The 21289-nt window shown below is 44.6% G+C and overlaps 1 protein-coding gene across 4 annotated transcripts; it reads right to left on the bottom strand.

The window, feature by feature from the left end:
- Window positions 1-1195: 1195 nt before the first annotated feature.
- On the bottom strand, window positions 1196-5710 carry LOC104662255 (pulmonary surfactant-associated protein A-like). Of its 4 annotated transcripts, none has more exons than XM_010363255.2 (6): window positions 5632-5669; window positions 5203-5272; window positions 4590-4784; window positions 4195-4314; window positions 3364-3441; window positions 1196-2894 (listed from the first exon to the last, which is right to left on the bottom strand). In XM_010363255.2, exons 2-6 carry the CDS (start codon window positions 5228-5230, stop codon window positions 2518-2520), a joined length of 798 nt encoding a protein of 265 aa, XP_010361557.2. In that variant the 5' UTR covers window positions 5231-5272; window positions 5632-5669; the 3' UTR covers window positions 1196-2517. The 4 variants fall into 4 exon arrangements, with proteins under 4 accessions (XP_010361557.2, XP_010361559.2, XP_030797201.1 ...); XM_010363257.2 differs by having other exon boundaries at window positions 5243-5272; XM_030941341.1 differs by lacking the exon at window positions 5203-5272 and adding an exon at window positions 4953-5005 and having other exon boundaries at window positions 5632-5648.
- Between the last annotated feature and the right edge of the window lie 15579 nt (window positions 5711-21289).

Here is a 21289-nt window from a genome sequence, read left to right as displayed (position 1 = left end):
CTCACATAGGGTTCTGGACATGGTTAAAGTAGTCTAGGCTCAGCTATGATGTTTGGTAGGTTAGATGTATTAAATGCATTTTCCATTTAAGATATCATTTTGCAATGTGTTTATCAGGACCTAACCACCTTATAAGTCGAGGAACATTTGTACATGCTTCTCCTTGGTTTTCTCTTAATTTAGGGGAAGGCTCAATAATTTCTTTTTTTTTTTTTTTTTTTTTGAGATGGAGTCTCGCTCTGTCGCCCAGGCTGGAGTGCAGTGGCTGGATCTCAGCTCACTGCAAGCTCCGCCTCCCGGGTTTACGCCATTTTCTCGCCTCAGCCTCCCAAGTAGCTGGGACTACAGGCGCCCGCCATCTCGCCCGGCTAATTTTTTGTATTTTTTTAGTAGAGACGGGGTTTCACCGTTTTAGCCAGGATGGTCTCGATCTCCTGACCTCGTGATCCGCCCGTCTCGGCCTCCCAAAGTGCTGGGATTACAGGCTTGAGCCACCGCGCCTGGCCAGGCTCAATAATTTCTGTGCTGGGTCCCAAGCACATGTGGAATGGTGACCGGATTAAAAATTATCATTCAGCAAAGAATCATAAATTGTTCCCCTATTTCTCATCTGATTTTGTGGGTTTTGACCCAGAGCTTCTCTCTGCCCAAGAAAAGCAGTAAATCCATGAGAGAGAGCGTTCTCAGATGTGAGGGTGGGAGGAGTGGGAGCCTTTCTGGAGGTGGGACACATATGTGGCTGCCTCCTCAAGCAATTGGGGATATTGTCACATTCCTGCACAGCCCTGGGTCATGGGATAGTGGTCCCATTCCAAGCCGACATGAGACTAGGATGGCTCACTGAGGCCTGGGACTGAGCCCTGAGTGCCACCATCACTGCTGGGCTGCAGAAATCATTCAGGTGGCTGCATGGAGGATAGAAAGTATGGTATTCCCACCAACAAATGGACCATGTGGATTCATGATGCCCATATGTTCTTCTGAATGGTGTCTGTAGCTCCCCATCCCCCTGCAGCATCATAGAGAGGAGAGCAGGTCGCCCCTCCCATCAAACAAAGAAAGCACAGCCTGAGATTGAAATTTCCAATCTTGAGGAAAGTGGGGGCTCAGAACCAGTGTTCATTTGATTTACAAAAATATAGAAATGTGATGTTTCTTGGAACCAAAGCTATGGAAACTCATGTGAACACATTCATGATTTATTATGCTTCAATCATCTTTATTCAGCTCAGGAGTGGGGTGGCTGGGAGCATGAGCTTCAGGTGCAGGAAAATGGGTTTGGGTCCAGCCTCTGCCACTTGCTCTCTGCAATAATACTCAAAACATTTAACTCCTCCAAGCTTCAGTGTCCTTATAGAAAATGGAGTAAACAATACTGGTCCCGTGACATTGTGTGAAGATTGAATACTACCTAATAAGCTGTATTAGAACTGCTTCTCCAGGTGTGTGGCACGTGGTATGTGCTCGGTCAATAGCCTCTGTGTGTAGTAACAGCTCTGGTAGTAATTTTGCTAGCTGGAGAGATGGTAATAATTGTGACAGCAACAAATATTTTATCCCCATTTCACAGATGAAGACATAGACTCAGGGAGAATAAATATCCCCAAGAGTCACTGGGTACCCTGCCTACCCCAAGACACATCCTAAGACCTGGCACACATTAATTTTAATGATTATCTGGGTGAATGGATTAATAAAAGGGGAAAGTGGAGCCGGTGGTATGGGGGGTGATGTGAATGCCCACCGAGGTCTGAAGTGGGCTGCAGAGTCGTTCATCAGCGGAAAGTTACTTGGATCATGTCTGCAGTGGGGGGCTCTACCCTAGAGGCCTAGCCCCGCTGTCTTCAGGTCAGAGGGCTGAGTTGGCATCCAAAGACTCAAAGGAGTAAATTGTACATGTCAGTCATGGGGTTGGCTTGGACACCACTGTTCTGGGGCACCACTGGGCCCTCTGACCACCTGGAGAGCCTGACCAGGCCTGCCACAGAGACCTCAGAGTGCCAGAGAATCTCCACTGCGGCCTTGGCTCCACATAGGGTTTCCCTGAAGTCCACCTCTTTCTGCCATTGTGCTTGGCCAGGACTGCACATCCTGATGGCACTGGGCAGGCAGTGGGCTGCAGAGGGAGAGCAGAGGGGACCAGGAGGCAGGCACTCTGTGTGACTTCAGAGGGTCCTTCTACCCCAAAACCTCACTGCTGCCATCTGTAAGTGAAGGAACTGGACCAGATGGGGAATAAGGAGGGCTCCATCTCATGCCGAAGGCCAAGGCTAGGAGTGGCTGCCTGGGGTGCAGTGCTGGGAGGGTTTGCAAGGGGAGCATCAAGGCTGGCCAGTGATTTGGGGGAACAGTCAGGGCCCATCAGGGGAATGAAGTGGTTAAGGATGCCTTCAGCCCTAATAGCCACAAGTGAATTCTGTTGAAAGGGAGTTCCAGCATCTCACAGACCAAGAGGATCCTGGGGATGGAAACCAAAGGCCAGACAGGATCCTCCCTGTCCCGTGGCATAAATGCCTCTCAGAACTCACAGATTGTCAGTCGGTTGTACAGGCAGTTCCTGTCATTCCACCGCCCGTCTGTGTACATCTCCACACACTGCTCTGTTCCCTGACCCGCGGGCTCCCCTGGGTACCAGTTGGTGTAGTTTACAGGGGTCCCGTCTGAGTAGCGGAAGTCTCCAGGGCTTGGACCCTCAGTCAAGCCCACATAGGCATACGTGTTGTACTTCTTCACGAAGCTTGCAATGGCCTCGTTTTCCTCTGGACTCCTCGGGACAGCAATGCGGCCGCCTGCTCTGGCGCATGCCTCCTGAATGGCATCAAAAGTGCCGGACTGCCCATTGGTGGAGAAGACCTTCTCTCCTACTGCCAGTGTGGAGCCCTGTAGACTGAGAGCTGGGAGCAGAGGAGACTGGGTCAGGCCACTGACTGCTTTGTCTCTAAGCCACCTCCCTCACATGGACTCTCTGCCACCAGACTTTCCCCAGCCTCTCCATCTCTGCCTCTCTGTGTCTGCTCTTCCTCTTCCAATTGCAGTTTTCTAAATTCACTTTTAGACTCTCCTCCATTTATTCATTCATCTAAGTAACAATTACTTATTGCCAGAAATGGTGCCATTTGCTGGGATTCAGTGGAAAGCAAGACAGGCGGAGAACTTCCTTTCCTATGAAATGGGGAGTGAAGTGTGTCGGGTTCTGTCTCCTCTGGGACATTCAAAGACATCAGAAAAGCAAGCATCATTCCTTTCCCCAAGACCTGACACGTGCGTGCCTGTTTGTCATCTCTATGTTATAGAAGCTGCTGCTGAGAATGAGGGGAATTTGTGGGAAACTCCTACCCTGTGAGGCCCAGGGGGTCCCCTTACCTCCCCTTGTCTGCAGGATTTGATGTCTGAAGTCGTGGAGTGTGGCTTGGAGCTCCTTATCTAGATGAGCTGGAAGCCCTGTGGAGAGCGCCCCACACAGAAGGAGGGGCAGACCAGTGAAGACCCCCACTTGCTGCCACGCAGGCATTTTGCCATCTGCAGTCCTGGAACTCTGCCCTTTCATTGCTGCGAGGCATCGCCCAGGCCCCAGGCTCAGAGGGTCCACAAGACTCCAGTGTGTCTCCACACCTCTGGTCCCCTATTCTTTAGCGAAGCCTTGCCCCTGCTGAGACCCCCACCCCTTGTCCTCTTTCCTGCTCTGTCCCTCGAGTGGCTCTGTCTGCCCGCCTCTGTGGGGCAAGTCCCTCTCCCGCACCCTCCACCAAGCGCAAGCATGATGCTCTCTGCACTGCCCTGATGGCCTTGCTTACCGCTCTGAGCTTCAAATTCCCGTCTGCCTGTGGGCTCCTGATCACACCATCTGCCTGGATGTCTGGTCCGCATTCACCCTTTAGACTGCCCCCAGCGCTGCGTCCCAGGACGTGCCTCCCCCGCCTCCCAACGCCGTCCCTCATCCCACACCTGACTCCGTGTCTCCCCATCGGCGGTCACGAGGCATGGAGGACTTCCCACACCTGCCCTTCCCTGAATTGTGACCACACTCCCCAGACACTTTGGCTTTCTCCCTCAAGTTCACATTTTCTTACTTAGGTTGGGCCAAATGCCCTTGGGGAACCTGCAGGGTTTGTCTGATCCCCATCAGCCCTGTGTAACGGACTTCAGGGTTGCTGTGCCCATGTTCCCACTGCCCACCCGCCCCACCCTGCTCACCTGGAGGGCCCCTCTCCCCAGGCTTCCCCTTTTCTCCACGCTGTCCAGGGATACCAGGGGCTCCAGGCAGCCCATCATTCCCAGGAGCACATGGCATATCTCCAGGCGGACCCATGGGGCCTGCAGAGAAAAGAGACATGGATGTGTGGGATCTGTCACCCACAACTGGTTGGAGCTAGTGAGACTTGACCCTCATTATCACTGGGGCTGTCCCAGTTATCACTCCACGGGCACTATGAGGACAGACTCTCCAGGATGCGCCATCCTAAGGGCCCCAGGAGCCCACCAGGTCCCACCCAGCTCACTATGGCCCACAGCCTAGGGGCCTAGACAGACAGGCCTTCTGAAAAGGGGTCTGTGTCCCTCAGCAGAGGGTGGGGTCTCCAGCACAGTACCTGGAGGGCCAGGGTCTCCTTTGACACCATCTCTCCCATCCCTGCCTGGCAGGCCATGGGATCCAGGAGTGCCAGGGATACCAGGGCTTCCAACACAAACGTCCTTCACTTCGCATGCAGCGCCAGAGGCTGCCATCAAGGTGAGAGTGAGGGCCAGAGGGCACAGCCACATGGCTCCGGCTCCAGCTGCTGCTCCTGCAGGAGGGATGGCCGTGAGCCCATCTGCCACCTCTGCCAACATCTCCCTCACTGTGCTCTGTCAGGACTCAGGAAGCTGAGCAGAGCCCGAGAGGCAGGGCAGGCGAGACCAGAGTGCTGGGAAGACCCGAAGCACCCAAGAAAATTCCCAGCATCATCTGGCACCTGGCGTGGTCTCCCGCTTCAGGCCTCCGGCTGGAGGTTGTGGGGTGTCCAGGCTGCTGAGGAGGAGGAAGAGTAAGAGCTCGGGGAGCCCGGGGACCTGGGCTCCACTGTAGTCTCCTTTCTGTCAGTGCCTCACTGTTACCCTGGGAAACTGGTTTCATCTCTCTGACTTCAGCCGAATCTTCCGTGCTCTACAGAAAAGCTGCCCTGTCCCTCCCAGGCTGTTAGGAGCAAGGATGAGGTCACTCACTCACTGACTCACTCCATCTGTCCCTCATATGTGCAGTTACCTTCTTTTCAGGCTCTAAGAAATCAACGACCTGAGAATGAAAAGAGATGAACACAACCTAGGCCCCTCAAGGTGATGATCAAGGGGGTGATGACCCTCTCACAGTCAGTAATTAGGTCTTCCTTCTCCTTGGGGTCTGTTCTCCCACTCCCCTGGCTTAGGCCCTGCTGAGCCCCTGGTAGGGATGGACCTGGCCAAGGAAGATATCAAAGCATGAGGGCCTTTGCAGGTCATCCATGTTGACCGTGCAGTGAAACACCTCTCAGTGGAAAACAGGGAGTCGCCCTCCTTCCCAGCCTGGGCCTTGGTCAGGCCTATGGCTGCTGGGCTGGTCCTCTCTGTCTGCGATCCTCAAGCTGGAGAACACGCAGGAGATGGGGCTAAACTCACCCACACACAGAGCCTCCAGCTGCTTGGGTCTCTGCCTCCAAGTCAGAGCATAAAGGTGGACAACAGCATTTATAGGGTGTGGGCTGCCAGGCTTCTTCCACACCCCCGAGAGCTCTACTACAAAACCTGTGCTCCAAGCAGGAAATAGGCATGGTGTTTACACAGCATGTTTCCCTGCAGAACACTCAGGTTGGAGGAACACTTAGGACCCTTGAGGGGAGCACAGAACCTGGTAAAGAAAAACACGAGGTCTGTAAGAAGAGAAATGCCCCCACTGGTTAAGGTCACCCACCCTGCACTCAGGGAGATCCACTTGGTTCCTGGTTTAGTGTCAGACAATGAAGAAGTCACTCCTCCAGCTGAGGGTGGTCAGGTTGATCCAGGCCAACCTATCTGCCCTGTAACCTTGCTCAGCTCTGAGCCCCAGGCCCCCCAACTGGTGTCACTGGAGCCTGCAGCCGAGTTGGTGGGCACATGGACAGAGTGGCAGGCAAATATGCTGCATGTTCCACTTCCGTCTGCCCTAGCAAGTTCAGCTGGAGGAGTCAGGGCAGCACCTGGAAGGTCACGGGAAAGCTGCAGTTTCTGTCTTTGGTAGAACATCACTTTGGGTGATGTCTGGCAACCTGCAATGGTGATTATGCTAAGTGTCCCAGTGATACATGAAGTCCTAGTTGGTGAGGTCCTGGTTCAAGCATCTGGATTAGGAGGGAATCTCCAACTGTGGAGGTGGTAATGATGGAAACCAAGACAGGAAAACCTCCCCTGGCTTATTTGGAATTGGTTTGAAAAATCTCAAACCCTTGAGGAGTCTGGAGCTCTTCCAGGGAGCAGAAGCTCAGCAATGGACCCCACTCCCAGGAGCAGGGAGCTGGGCAGTGCCAATTTGTAGCACAGGGTCTTTCAGCTGCCCCAGTGTTGCCTGCCACACTGTGTGGTAAGTGCTGGGCCAGGTGTGGAATGGGGGAGTCAGGCCAGTGTAGGGTGGGGGCAGGTGGGGCGCAGCTCCAGCAACTCGGCTGCGGAGAGGCAGGGCTGTTTTGTAGGTGATGAGCAGGGACAGAGGCCAACTCGGATGTGCAGGGCCTTGTGGTTTGCAGGGCAGGGCATAGCTTTAGGGGAAAGGCACACCTGAGTTTTGACCCACAGCTGTCACTTATTAACCAGGTGGACTGGGTCAGTTTCATTTTTCATTTTATTATTCTGAAACTACATCAAGATTGCAGAAAAATCGCCAGTATAGTGCGACTTTTTTCCTGAACCTTTGAGAGTAGGTTGTCAACATGAAACGCCAACACCCCAATACTTTAGTGTGTTTTTCATGCAAAGGCATTTTCACCTTATAACCATTATCAAGAAATTAACACTGATACAATAACTCCACATAGCCTTCAGGCCCTATGCAAAATGTACCCAACGCCCCAGTAGTGTCCTTTATAGCAAAGGATCTGTTTCTGAGTCATGTGCCTTATTCGGTTGTCATGCTTCTCCAGTGTCCTGAAACCCACGAAGTCCCTCTGTCTTCCCTTCACCTTCATGACCTGAACACAGTGTGAAGATCACAGGAGAGTTACTGTGTAGAATGCCTCTCACTTTGTTTTTTCCTGAAGTATTGCCTCACGATTAGATTCAGGTTCTGTAACTTCGGCATAAATACCATAGACACCTGCTGTGCTCCTCTCCCATTCTGCCAGGGCCATGGGACTTTAGTTTGCCCCAAGAATAATGATGTTCACGTTGATCATTGAATAAAGTGGTGGGTGTCACGCTTCGCTACCATGACTACATTATTTTTCTGGTTTTAATCAGTGACTATGTTGTGAGGACACACTTTGGGACTATTGTAAAGATCCCATTCCTCATCACACTGTCTTTGTCGCCCATTGATTACTTTGTAGCAATGTGGACTCGTACGTGAGGGCTACCACCGGCCGCCAGGGGGTGCCGAGCACTCGCCTGCGGGCTGCAGTGGGGCCCATCCGTGTTTGATGAAGAAACAGCTACAGTTTACCAGCACATGGCACCAGCAAACCTAAAGAATGTCGTTAAGAAGCACAAGCTTGTCACTCTTAGCCCTAAGAATTGCTCCAGTCCCTGCTGAGTTCCGAGTGCCCATGCCAGGCCACTCAGCCGCGTCCACAGCCTCCTACCCCTGCTCAGGCCCCACGGCCCCCGCCGGTCCGCTCTCCTTCAGTGCCCTTCTCACTCTCCTCGGCTTCATCCCCCATGCTGGGCCACCTCCCTCTGCAGGGACATCCTCTTCACACTGCCAGGCCCTGGGTGCCCATGCAAAGCCACCTTAGTGTCCACAGTCTCACTGCACTCTGAGTCCCACTCCCTGTGGCAGGACTCCCTCCTCACCCAGTGTGACTGAAACAAGGAAGATGACGCTTTCCCAAGTGGGCAAAGTAAGACTGAGGGGCGCAGAGTGGGAGGCATGCGCCTTCCTTTTTTTTTTTTTTTTTTTTTTTTTTTGAGACGGAGTCTTGCTCTGTCGCCCAGGCTGGAGTGCAGTGGCCGGATCTCAGCTCACTGCAAGCTCCGCCTCCCGGGTTCATGCCATTCTCCTGCCTCAGCCTCCCGAGTAGCTGGGACCAGGCATCTCTGCAGATTCGAGGCCTCTCTCTTAGTGCTCAAGGGACCCTTTCCTTCCCCTTTCTCCAGCTGCACTGGGTACTAGCATTGGGAAAAAGCTGCCTGTCGCGGCTGGAGCTTTCCCGTCATTTTGAGTCGTCGCAGCACTCTATATGAGGCATACAGAGAGTAAATCCCCATTCCATGCCTCAGTCGATTGAGGCTGACAGGCATTGCGTGGATTGCCAAAATTACCCAGAAATCCTCTTTCCAGCTCAGTCCTCTGCTAGAACCTTCCCAGAGTCAGAGGGATGTGCTTATTCTACCTGTACCTGGAGACAAAGAGATGCATAAATTGATTTACTAATTATGGATATATTTCAAGATCACTTCTACTGTCAGAATCTAAGGGGCAGCTCAGCCACATTAAGGGAATGGAAGTTGACACTTCTCTTCCTTGATGCAGCCAGTAAACTAAGCAAATATGTGTGTATGTATTTATATATATATATATATATGTACACACATATATTGTGTGCTGTATATTCACACACATATCTATATTACATTGGCACATCTAATAAATGTCACTGCACTCTTTAAAAGAATAACACAATAAATCTTTCTATTACCTAGAAATGACATATTTTAATTTTCATCAACACAGCCCTCTCACGTCTCTACCCTGAGCATTTTGAGTCTTCCAAACCCCAGAGAAACACATCATGCTTTATTGAGGCTTTGAGGGGAGGGAGACAGCTTTTGCCATTCTGCACCTTGAAGGAATTGAAATTGGCAGATGGCAGCAACTATCTCCAATGAAATAGTCTCGGGAAAACACATGTGCACGCGCGCTCACGCACACAGACACACACACACACACACACACACACACACACACACACACACACACACTTACTTTGCATCAATAAGACCATACTGCAGATACTCTTCTACAATAAGTGTTTTCTCTTACATACCCCAGCCATCTTTTCAGATTGACACATAGGGATATAATTGTAACTATAGTCTTTTCTTGGGTTTTGTTTGTTTTTAATTTGGGTGATTTATTCTTTACTCTCTTTTTAACTTTAAAAAATTTCTTATTTTTAATGGACACATAATTTTGTATATACATGGGATATAGCGAGCTTTTTTGATACATGTATGCAATAATCAATGATCAAATCAGGGTAAGTTGCATACCTATCACCCCAAAAATGTATCAATATTTAGTGACGAGAACATTCACAATCTTCTATCTCACCTCTTTGAATGTATATAATGAGTTACTGTTGACTATGGTCACCCTCCAGTGCTCTAGAAGGCTAGAACTCATTGCTTTTGTCTACCTGTGATTTCTTATCCATTGACCAAGCTCTCCCCATCCTCCATTCTCCTAGTCTTCCTAGCCTCTACTATGCTGTGTTCTACTGTTTACTTCTGTGATATTAACTTTATTTTTAGCTTCCACATATGTGTGAGAAGATGCTGTGTTTAACTTTCTCTTCCTGGCTTTATTTCACTTAACGTAATGGCTCATCCCTGTTGCCATGAATGACAGGATTTCATTCTTTCTTAGGGCCAGACAGTATTTCATTGTGTATAGTTATCACATTTTCTTTATCCATCCATCCATTGGTAGACACTTAATTTGATGCCACATTTGGCTATTGTGAATAAACACGGGAGTGCAGATATTTCTTCAACACACTGAGTTCCTTTCCTTTGAATATATTCCTTTGAATACTGAGCAGTGGAATTGTTAGATCATATGGTCGTTTGTGTTTCGTTTTTTGGAGGAATCTCCGGTCTGTTTTCCACAATAACTGTACTACTTTACATTTCCACCAACAGTGTATAAGAGTTCACTTTTCTCTGCATCCTTGCCAGTATTTATTAGTTATTGTCTTATTAATAAGAGCCAGTCTGCCTGGGGTTAGATATCTCATTGTGGTTTGATTGACATTTTCCTTGGGAGTAGTAATATTGAGAATTCTTATTTTTAGCGTCTTGCTCTGTCACCCAGGACACAGTGCACTGGCACAATCTCAGCTTACTGCAGCCTTCACCTCCTGGACTCAAGCAATCCTCCCACCACAGCCTCCTGAGTAGCTGACACTTTAGGCATACACCACCACGCCTGGATAATTTTTTATTTTCGTAATCATGAACTCTCACTATGTTGCCCAGGTTGGTCTCAAACTCCTGGGTTCAATCCATCTTCCCACTTCAGCCTCTCAAATTACTGGGATTACAGGCAAGAGCCACTGTGCCTGGCCAAGCATTTTTAATATACTTGTTGACAATTTGTATGTCTTCTTTCGAGATGTGTCTGTTCAGATCATTTGCCAATTTTTAAACTGTGTAGTTTGGATTTTTTTTTTCTTTTTTTGCTGTGGACTTGTTTGAGTTCCTTGTATATAAGGACATTAATTCCTTATTGGATGAATAGTCACAAATATTTTCTCCAGTACTGAAGGTTTTCTCTTCAAACTGTTGATTGTTTTCTCTGCAGATACTTTTTAGTTTGATATAATCCTATTTGTTTATTTTCGCTTTTGTTGCCTGTGCTTTTGAGGTCTTTGATAAAATCTTCATCCAAACCAGTGTCCTGAGGCACTTCTCCTGTGTTTCTTTCTAGTAGTTTCATAGTTTCAGGACTTACATTTAACTCTTTAGTCTATTTTGTGTTGATTTTTTGTATGTGTGAGAGATAGGAGTCCAGTTGCATTCTTCTGCATATGAATATCCAATTTCCCCAGCATCATTTATTGAACAGACTGTTCCCCCAGTGTATGTTCTTGATGCCTTTGTCAAAAATCAGTTGACTATAAATATGCAAATTTATTTCTGTGTTCTCTGTTGTGTTCCATTGACCTATGTGTTTATACCGGTACTATGCGGTTTTGGTTATCACAGATTTATAGTACATTTTGAAGTCAGATAATGTGATGCCTCCAGCTTTTCGCTTTTTGCTTAAGGTTGCTTTGACTGTTTGGTGCCTTTTTGTGGTTCCATACAAATTTTATGATTGTTCATTCTCATTCTGTGAAAAATGTCATTAGTATTTTAACAGGCATGGCATTAAATCTGTAGATCACTTTGGGTAGTATGGTCATTTTAACAATACTGATTCTTCCAATCCATGAACATGAGATGTCTTTTCACTTTTTTGTATCCTCTTCAGTTTTTTCTTCAGTGTTGTATAGCTTCCATAGTAGAGATCTTTCACTCCCTGGTTACATTTATTCCTGGGTATTTTATACTTTGTAGCCATTGCAAATGGGACTGATTTCTTGATTTCTTTCTCACATAGTTCTTCTTGATGTATACAAATGCTGTTGACTTTTATATGTTGATTTTGTATACTGCAATTTTACTGGATTCGTTTATCAGTTCTAAGAGTGTTTTTATGAAGTCTTTAGGATTTTGTCTTTTTAAGATCCTGTTGTCTGCAAATAGGGACAATTTGATTTCTTCCTTTCCTTTCAAGTTTGGATGCCTTTTATTTCCTTTCATGATTAATTACTCTGGCTAGGGACTTCCTTAACTATCTTGAATAAAAGTAGTGGGCTGGGTGCAGTGGTTCATGCCTGTAATCCCAGCACTTTGGGAGGCCAAGGTGGGGAGATCACCTGAGGTCAGGAATTGGAGACCAGCTTGGCCAACATGGTGAAACCCCATCTCTACTAAAAATACAAAAAAATTAGCCAGGCATGGTGGTGGGTGCCTGTAATCTCAGTACTTGGGAGGCTGAGGCAGAAGAATCACTTGAACACGGGAGGCGGAGGTTGCAGTGAGCTAAGACCATGCCACTGCACTCCAGCCTGGGATACAGAGAGAGACTCCATCTCAATAACAACAACAACAACAACAAAAAGACTGGTGAAACTGGGCATCCTTGTCATGCTCAAATTATTAGCAGAAAAGCTTTCTAATTTTCTCCATTCAGTATGATGGTGGCTGTGGATTTTTTGTATATGACCTTCACTGTGTTGAGGTACTTGATTTGTACACCTAATTTGCTGAGCATTTTTACGATGAAGGGATGTTAAACTTTGTCAAATTTTTTTTTGCATCTATTGAGATGATCATATGTTTTCTTCTTCATTCCAGTGATGTAATGTATCACACTTATTGATTTATATATGTTGAACCATCCTTGCATCCCTGAGATGAATCCCATTTGATCATGGTGATTATATTTTGGATGTGCTGCCGGATTCTGTTTGCTAGTATTTTGTTGAGGATTTTTGTTTCTCTGTTCATCAGAGATAGTAGCCTGTACTGTTCTTGTTGTTGTTGTTGTGTTTATGTCTGGTTTTGCTGTCAGGATATCAGGATAATGCTGGCTCCATAAAATGCGATTGGAAGAATTTCCCCCTCTTCAATTTTTTGGAATAGCTTGAAAAGAATTGGTCTTTTTGTTCTTTAAAACTTTGACAGAATTCAGCAGTGAAGGCATCCAATCATGGACTTTTCTTTGATGGTAGACTTTTTATTATTGATTCAATATTGTTACTAGTAATCGGCATGTTCAGGCTTTCTATTTCTTCCTGGTTCAGTCTTGGTAGGTTGTACGTGTCCAGGAATTCATTCATTTCCCCTAGATTTTCCCATTTGTTGACATAAGTTGTTAATAATAATGTTTAATGATTGTTTGTATTTCTGTGGTATCAATTGTAAGTCTCCTTTTTTTGTTTCTCATTTTTACTTATCTCAGTCTTCTCTCTTATTTTTTTAGTTAGTCTAGCTAATGGTTTGTCAATTTTGTTTTGTTCACAATACCAATGTTTCAGCCAGGTATAATGGCTCATCTCTGTAATCCTAACACTGAGGCCAAGGCAGGAGGATCACTTGAGGCCAGGAGTTTGAGACCATCCTGGGCAACAAAAAAAATACTACATCTTTTAAAAAAGAAAGAAAAAAATATCTTAACTGGGTGTGGTGGTGCATGCCTGTATTCTCAGCTGCTCAGAAGAATGAGGGATCTCTGGAGCTCATGAGCTGGAGGCTGCAGTGAGCCATGACACAGGCACTGCACTCCATCCTGGGTGACAGAGCAAGATGCTCTCCCTAGAAAAAATACAAAAACAAACAAACAAACAAACAAACAAACCAAAACCTCCCCAACTTTTTATTTTATTGATCTCTAGTCTGTTTTTTGTTTATTTCTGCTCTGATTTTTAAAGTTTCTTTCGACTAATTTTGGGTTTGGCTCCAAAGAAATAGGCTCAGAAATTCTCTCTCTCTCTTACTTTGCACAAATAAGATCATACTGCAGATACTTTTCTACAACTAGTGTTACACACCTCAGACATCCAGACATCTATTCAAATTCTGCAATTAGTAATTTCCCTTACATCCCTCAGGCATCTTTTCAGATGAACACATATAGACCTAATTATAACTATACTCTTTTCTTGGGAGTTGCTTGTTTTTAATTTTGGTAATGTATTCTTCACTATCTTTTTAACTTTTTTGAAAAACTTGTTCACCATAATAAACAAAAAGGGTAAGAGAGAAGTTTACATCACAGTGAGTTGTCACAAATTAAAACTGATAAAACTACCAACCAGTCAAAAAGTAAATTTTGCCAGCACCACAGAGTGGTGTGGTCTTGTGTGGTCAGTTTCTATGCCCTCTCTCGTCCCTATAGGAACTCATTATTCTAACCATTGTTGCCATTGATTAGTTTCCCTGTTCTTGAAATTTATATAAAGGACATACTCATACACTAGGGAATTTTGGGGTCTGGCTACTTTGGATCGCCATTGTATGTGTGAGATTGATCTATGTTGTTGCACATAGCAATAGTGTGTTCATTGCTGACCAATATTCTACTGATTGAATATATGACAACTGGTTTCTTACTATGGTGTTGACAGACAGTGATTATTTCCAGTTTCAATTTAGTATGTATAATGCTGGTGTGAACATTCTTGTACATAAATCTATCAGGTTATGAGGTTTTTATACTTTAAAATATTAAAGTATTAAAGTATATTCTGGATGGGGTTCCAAAATGGCTGAATAGGAACAACTCCAGTCTGCAGCTCCCAGCGTAACTGACACAGAAGATGGGTGATTTCTGCATTTCCAACTGAGTACCTGGTTCATCTCATTGGGACTGGTTGGAAAGCGGGTGCAGTCCATGGAGGGCGAGCCAAAGCAGAACGAGGCATTGCCTCACCCGGGAAGTGCAAGGGGATGGGGGATTTCCCTTTCTTAGCCAGGGGAAGCTGTGACAGACTGTACTGGGAAAACTATGTTGTTGCACATAGCAATAGTGTGTTCATTGCTGACCAATATTCTACTGATTGAATATATGACAACTGGTTCCTTACTATGGTGTAAGGAAACTGCCTCCTAAACACTGCGCTTTTCCAATGGTCTTAGCAAATGGCACACCAGGAGATTATATCCCATGCATGGCTCAGCAGTTCCCACGCCCATGGAGCCTTGCTCACTGCTAGTCCCAGATTGAACTGCGAGGAGGCAGGCCTGGCTGCAGGAGGGTGCCTGCCATTGCTGAGGCTTGAGTAGGTAAACAAAGCAGCCAGGAAGCTTGAACTGGGTTGAGCCTACCGCAGTTCAAGGAGGACTACCTGCCTCTGTCTGGGTACAGGACACAGCTGAACAAAAGGCAGCAGAAACTTCTGCAAACTTAAATGTCCCTGTCTGACAGCTCTGAAGAGAGCAGTGGTTCTCCCAGCATGGTATTTGAGCTCTGAGAATGGACAGACCACTTCCCCAAGTGGGTCCCTGACCACCATGTAGCCTAACTTGGAGACACCTCCAAGTAGGGGCCAACTGACACCTCATACAGCCGGGTGCCCCTCTGAGATGAAGCTTCCAGAGGAAGGATCAGGCAGCAATATTTACTGTTCTGCAATATTTGCTGTTCTGCAGCCTCCACTGGTGAAACCCAGGCAAACAGGGTCTGGAGTGGACCTCCAGCAAACTCCAACAGACCTGCAGCTGAGGGACCTGACTGTTAGAAGGAAAACTAACAAACGGAAAGGAATAGCATCAACATCAACAAAAAGGACATCCACACCAAAACCCCATCTGTAGGTCACCAGCATCAAAGACCAAACGTAGATAAAACCACAGAGCAGAAAAGCTGAAAATTCTAAAAACCAGAGCACCCCTTCTCTTCCAAAGGATCGCAGCTCCTTGCCAGCAATGGAACAAAGCGTGACAAAGAATGACTTTGATGAGTTGACAGAAGTAGGCTTCAGAAAGTCAGTAATAGCAAACTTCTCTGAGCTAAAGGAGGATGTTCGAACCCATCACAAGGAAGCTAAAACCTTGACAAAAGGGTAGACGAATGGCTAACTAGAATAAACAGTGTAGAGAAGACCTTAAATGACCTGACGGAGCTGAAAACCATGGCATGAGAACTACATGACTCATGCACAAGCTTCAGTAGCCAATTTGATCAAGTGGAAGAAAGGGTATCAGTGATTGAAGATCAAATTAATGAAATGAAGTGAGAAGACAAGATTAGAGAAAAAAGAGTGAAAAGAAGCGAACAAAGCCTCCAAGAAATATGGGACTATGTGAAAAGACCAAATATACATTTGATTAGTATACCAGAAAATGACAAGGAGAATGGAACCAAGTTAGAAAACACTCTTCAGGATATTATCCGTGAGAACTTCCCTAACCTAACAAGGCAGGCCAACAGTCAAATTCAGGAAATACAGAGAACACCACAAAGATACTCCTCGAGAAGAGCAACCCCAAGACACATAATTGTTGGATTCACCAAGGTTGAAATGAAGGAAAAAATGTTAAGGGCAGCCAGAGAGAAAGGTCGGGTTACCATAAAGGGAAGCCCATCAGACTAACAGTGGATTGCTCAGCAGAAACCCTACAAGCCAGAAGAGAGTGGGGGCCAATATTCAACATTCTTAAAGAAAAGAATTTCCAACCCAGAATTTCATATCCAGCCAAACTTCATAAGTGAAGGAGAAATAAAATCCTTTACAGACAAGTAAATGCCGAGAGATTTTGTCACCACCAGGCCTGCCTTACAAGAGCTCCTGAAGGAAGCCCTAAACATGGAAAGGAACAACTGGTACCAGCCATTGCAAAAACATGCCAAATTGTAAAGACCATCAATGCTAGGAAGAAACTACATCAACTAACAGGCAAAATAACCAGCTAACATCATAATGACAGGATCAAATTCATGAATAACAATATTAATCTTAAATGTAAACAGGCTAACTGCCCCAATTAAAAAACACAGACTGTCAATTTGGGTAAAGAGTCAAGACACATCTGTGTGCTGTATTCAGGAGACCCATCTCATGTGCAGAGATGCACATAGACTCAAAACAAGGGATGGAGGAAGATCTACCAAGCAAATGGAAAGCAAAAAAAAGGCAAGGGTTGCAAACCTAGTCTCTGATAAAACAGACTTTAAACCAACAAAGATCAAAAGAGACAAAGAAGGCCATTACATAGTGGTAAAGGGATCAATTCAGCAAGAAGAGCTAACTATTCTAAATATATATGCACCCAATAAAGGAGCACCCAGATTCATAAAGGAAGTGCTGAAAGACCTAAAAAGAGACTTAGGCTCCTAAAAATGATAATGGGAGCCTTTAACACTCCACTGTCAATGTTAGACAGATCAATGAGACAGAAGGTTCACAAGGATATCCAGGACTTGAACTCAGCTCTGCACCAAGTAGACCTAATAGACATCTACAGAACTCTACACCCCAAATCAAGAGGGTATACGTTGTTCTCAGCACCACATCACACTTATTCCAAAATTGATCACATAGTTGGAAGTAAAGCACTCCTCAGCAAATGTAAAAGAACAGAAATCACAACAAACTGTCTCTCAGACCACAGTGCAATCAAATTAGAACTCAGGATTAATAAACTCACTCAAAACCGCAAAACTACATGGAAACTGAACAACCTGCTCCTGAATGACTACTGGGTAAATAATGAAATGAGGGCAGAAATAAAGATATTCTTTGAAACCAATGAGAACAAAGACCCAATGAACCAGAATCTCTGGGACACATTTAAAGCAGTGTGTGGAGGGAAATTTATAGCACTGAATGCCCACAAGAGAAAGCAGGAAAGATCTAAAATTGACACCCTAACATCACAATTAAAAGAACCAGAGAAGCAAAAGCAAACAAATTCAAAAGCTAGCAGAAGGCAAGAAATAACTAAGATCAGAGCAGAACTGAAGGAGATAGAGACACAAAAACCCTTCAAAAAATCAATGAATCCAGGAACTGTTTTTTGAAAAGATCAACAAAATATATAAACTACTAGCAAGACTAATAAAGAAGAAAAGAGAGAAGAATCAAATAGATGCAGTAAAAAATGATCAAGGGGATATCACCACCGATCCCACAGAAATACAAACTACCATCAGAAAATACTATAAACACCTCTACGCAAATAAGCTAGAAAATCTAGAAGAAATGGATAAATTCCTGGACACATACACCCTTCTCAAGACTAAACCAGGAAGAAGTTGAACCCCTGAATAGACCAGTAACAAGTTCTGAAATTGAGGCAATAATTAATAGCCTACCAACCAAAAAAAGTCCAAGACCAGACAGATTCACAGCCGAATTCTACCAGAGGTACAAAGAGGAGCTGGTACCGTTCCTTCTGAAACTATCCAATCAATAGAAAAAGAGGGAATCCTCCCTAACTCATTTTATGAGGCCAGCATCATCCTGATACCAAAGCCTGGCAGAGACACAATAAAAAAAGAGAATTTTAGACCAATATCCGTGATGAACATCAATGTGAAAATCCTCAATAAAATACTGGCAAACCAAATCCAGCAGCACATAAAAAAGCTTATCCATCATGATCAAGTTGGCTTCATCCCTGGGATGCAAGGCTGGTTCAACATACACAAATCACTAAACATAATTCATCACATAAATAGAACTAATGACAAAAACCACATGATTGTTGCAATAGATGCAGAAAAAGCCTTCGACAAAATTCAACAGCCTTCAAGTTAAAAACTCTCAATAAGCTAGGTATTGATGGAATGTGTCTCAAAATAATAAGAGCTATTAATGACAAACCCACAGCCAATATCATACTGAATGGGCAAAAACTGGAAGCATTCCCTTTGAAAACTGGCACAAGACAGGGATGCCCTCTCCCACCACTCCTATTCAACATAGTGTTGGAAGTTCTGGCCAGGGCAATCAGGCAAGAGAAAGAAATAAAGGGTATTCAATTAGGAAAAGAGGAAGTCAAATCATCCCTGTTTGCACATAACATGATTGTATATTTAGAAAACCCCATTGTCTCAGCCCAAAATCTCCTTAAGCTGATAAGCAACTTCAGCAAAGTCTCGGGATACAAAATCGATGTGCAAAAACCATAACCATTCTTAGACATCAATAACAGACAAACAGAGAGCCAAATCATGAGTGAATTCCCATTCACAATTACTACAAAGAGAATAAAATACCTAGGAATTCAATTTACAAGGGATGTGAATGACCTCTTCAAGGAGAACTACAAACCATGGTTCAGTGAAATAAAAGAGGACACAAACAAATGGAAGACTATTCCATGCTCATGGATAGGAAGAATTTATATTGTGAAAATGTCCATTCTGCCCAAGGTAATTTATAGATTCAATGCTATCCCCATCAAGTTATCAATGACTTTCTTCACAGAATTGGAGAAAACTACTTTAAGTTCATATGGAATCAAAAAAGAGCCCACATTGCCAAGACAATCCTAAGCAAAAAGAACAAAGCTGGAGGCATCAGGCTACCTGACTTCAAACTACACAACAAGGCTACAGTAACCAAAACAGCATGGTGCTGGTACCAAAACAGGGACATAGACCAATGGAGCAGAACAACGACCTCAGAAATAACACCACACATCTACAACTGTCTGATCTTTGACAAACCTGACAAAAACAGGCAATGGAGAAAGGATTCCCTATTTAATACATGGTGCTGGGAAAACTGGCTAGCCATATGTAGAAAGCTGAAACTGGATCCCTTCCTTACACCATATACAAAAATTAACTCCAGATGGATTAAAGGCTTAATGTAAGATTTAACACTATAACAACCCTAGAAGAAATCCTAGGCAATACCATTCAGGACATAGGCACGGACAAAGACTTCATGACTAAAACACCAAAAGCAATGGCAACAAAAACCAAAATAGACAAATGGGATCTAATTAAATTAAAAAGCTTCTGCACAGCAAAAGAAACTATCATCAGAGTGAACAGGCAACCTACAGAATGGGGGAAAATTTTTGCAATCTACCCATCAGACAAAAGGCTGGTATCCAGAATCAACAAAGAACTTAAACAAGTTTACAAGAAAAAAAAAATCAAACAACCCCATCAAAAAGTGGGCAAAGGATATGAACAGACACTTTTCAAAAGAAGACATTTAAGCAGGCAACAGACACATAAAAAATGCCTATCATCAGTGGTCATCAGAGAAATGAAAATCAAAACCACAATGAGATACCATCTCACACCAGTTAGAATGGCGATCATTAAAAAGTCAGGAAACAATAGGTGCTGGAGAGGATGTGGAGAAATAGGAATGCTTTTACACTGTTGGTGGGAGTGTAAACTAGTTCAACCATTGTGGAAGACAGTGTGGTGATTCCTCAGGGATCTAGAACTAGAAATACCATTTGACCTAGCAATCCCATTACTGGGTGTATACCCAAAGGATTATAAATCATGCTACTATAAAGACTTGTGCACATGTATGTTTATTGTGGCACTATTCACAATAGCGAAGACTTGGAACCAACGCAGATGTCCATCAATGATATACTGGATTAAGAAAACGTGGCACATATACACCATAGAATACTATGCAGCCATAAAAAAGGATGAGTTCATGTCCTTTGTAGTGACATGGATGAAGCTGGAAACCATCATTCTGAGCAAACTATTGCAAGGACAGAAAACCAAACACTGCATGTTCTCACTCATAGGTGGGAACTGAACAATAAGAACATGGACACAGGGCAGGGAACATCACACACTGGGACCTGTCATGGGGTGGGTTGATGGGGGAGGGATAGCATTAGGAGAAATACCTAATGTAAATGACGAGTTAATCAGTGCAGCAAACCAACATGGCACATGTATACATATGTAACAAACCTGCATGTTGTGCACATGTACTCTAGAACTTAAAGTATAATTTTAAAAAATAAATAAATACAATAAAATAAAGTATATTCTGTCAAACCATTTTTCAAACTCCAACAATTTCTACTTCTATCAGCAGTATTTGACATTTCCAGTTGCTGTATACTCTCACCAACCCTTGTCCATATTTTAAATTGTAGTCAGTCATTAATCTATACATCCAAGAAACTCAACAAATTTCAAGTAGGATAAACTCAAAGAAACCCACACCTAGATATATCATAATCAAACTTTTGTTCCAATCTTTTACTTTTGTTGAAAACAAAAGACAGTGGGTAAATCTTAAGAATTCTATATAAGGGAAAGAGCATCAGAGTGGCATACTTGTTTATCCAGTAGCACACAGCCTCCAGGGGCCAGACAGGATGAAAGCAACAAGAAAGGCTTGAGATCAGAAGGCTCAGTGTTTCCCACTGATATAGCCGCCTTCCATTAATATTGGTCTCAGGCCTGTAAGGCTGTTTCAAAATTGGAAAATCAATTAATGCAACCCGTCACATCAACATGTGAAAGAAGGAAAATCACATGATCATATCAGTAGATACAGAGCAAGTATTTGACAAAACCCAAAACTCTCAGTAAACTATGAATAGGGTTTACTACTTAATAAAAAAAAAATCTATTAAAAAACCTTCAGGGCCAGGTGCAGTGGCTCAAGCCTGTAATCCCAGCACTTTGGGAGGCCGAGATGGGTGGATCACGAGGTCAGGAGATCGAGACCATCCTGGCTAACATGGTGAAACCCCGTCTCTACTAAAAAATACAAAAAACTAGCCGGGGTGAGGTGGTGGGCGCCTGTAGTCCCAGCTACTTGGGAGGCTGAGGCAGGAGAATGGTGTAAAGCCGGGAGGTGGAGCTTGCAGT

The sequence above is a fragment of the Rhinopithecus roxellana genome, chromosome 11, assembly GCF_007565055.1.
Source record: "Rhinopithecus roxellana isolate Shanxi Qingling chromosome 11, ASM756505v1, whole genome shotgun sequence".
Classification (NCBI taxonomy): Eukaryota; Metazoa; Chordata; class Mammalia; order Primates; family Cercopithecidae; genus Rhinopithecus; species Rhinopithecus roxellana.
This window is presented reverse-complemented; position numbering and strand designations above follow the sequence as displayed.

Bases quoted from the DNA above. Each gene is read 5' to 3' on its own strand.
- LOC104662255 (XM_010363255.2), bottom strand. From the start codon at position 5,230: ATGAGGGACAGATGGAGTGAGTCAGTGA. The intron at 3,442-4,194 runs GTGAGCAGGGTG...CGCTCTCCACAG, and splicing joins TGGGGAGAGGGGCCCTCCAG to GGCTTCCAGCTCATCTAGAT. The intron at 2,895-3,363 runs GTAAGGGGACCC...CTCTGCTCCCAG, and splicing joins AATCCTGCAGACAAGGGGAG to CTCTCAGTCTACAGGGCTCC.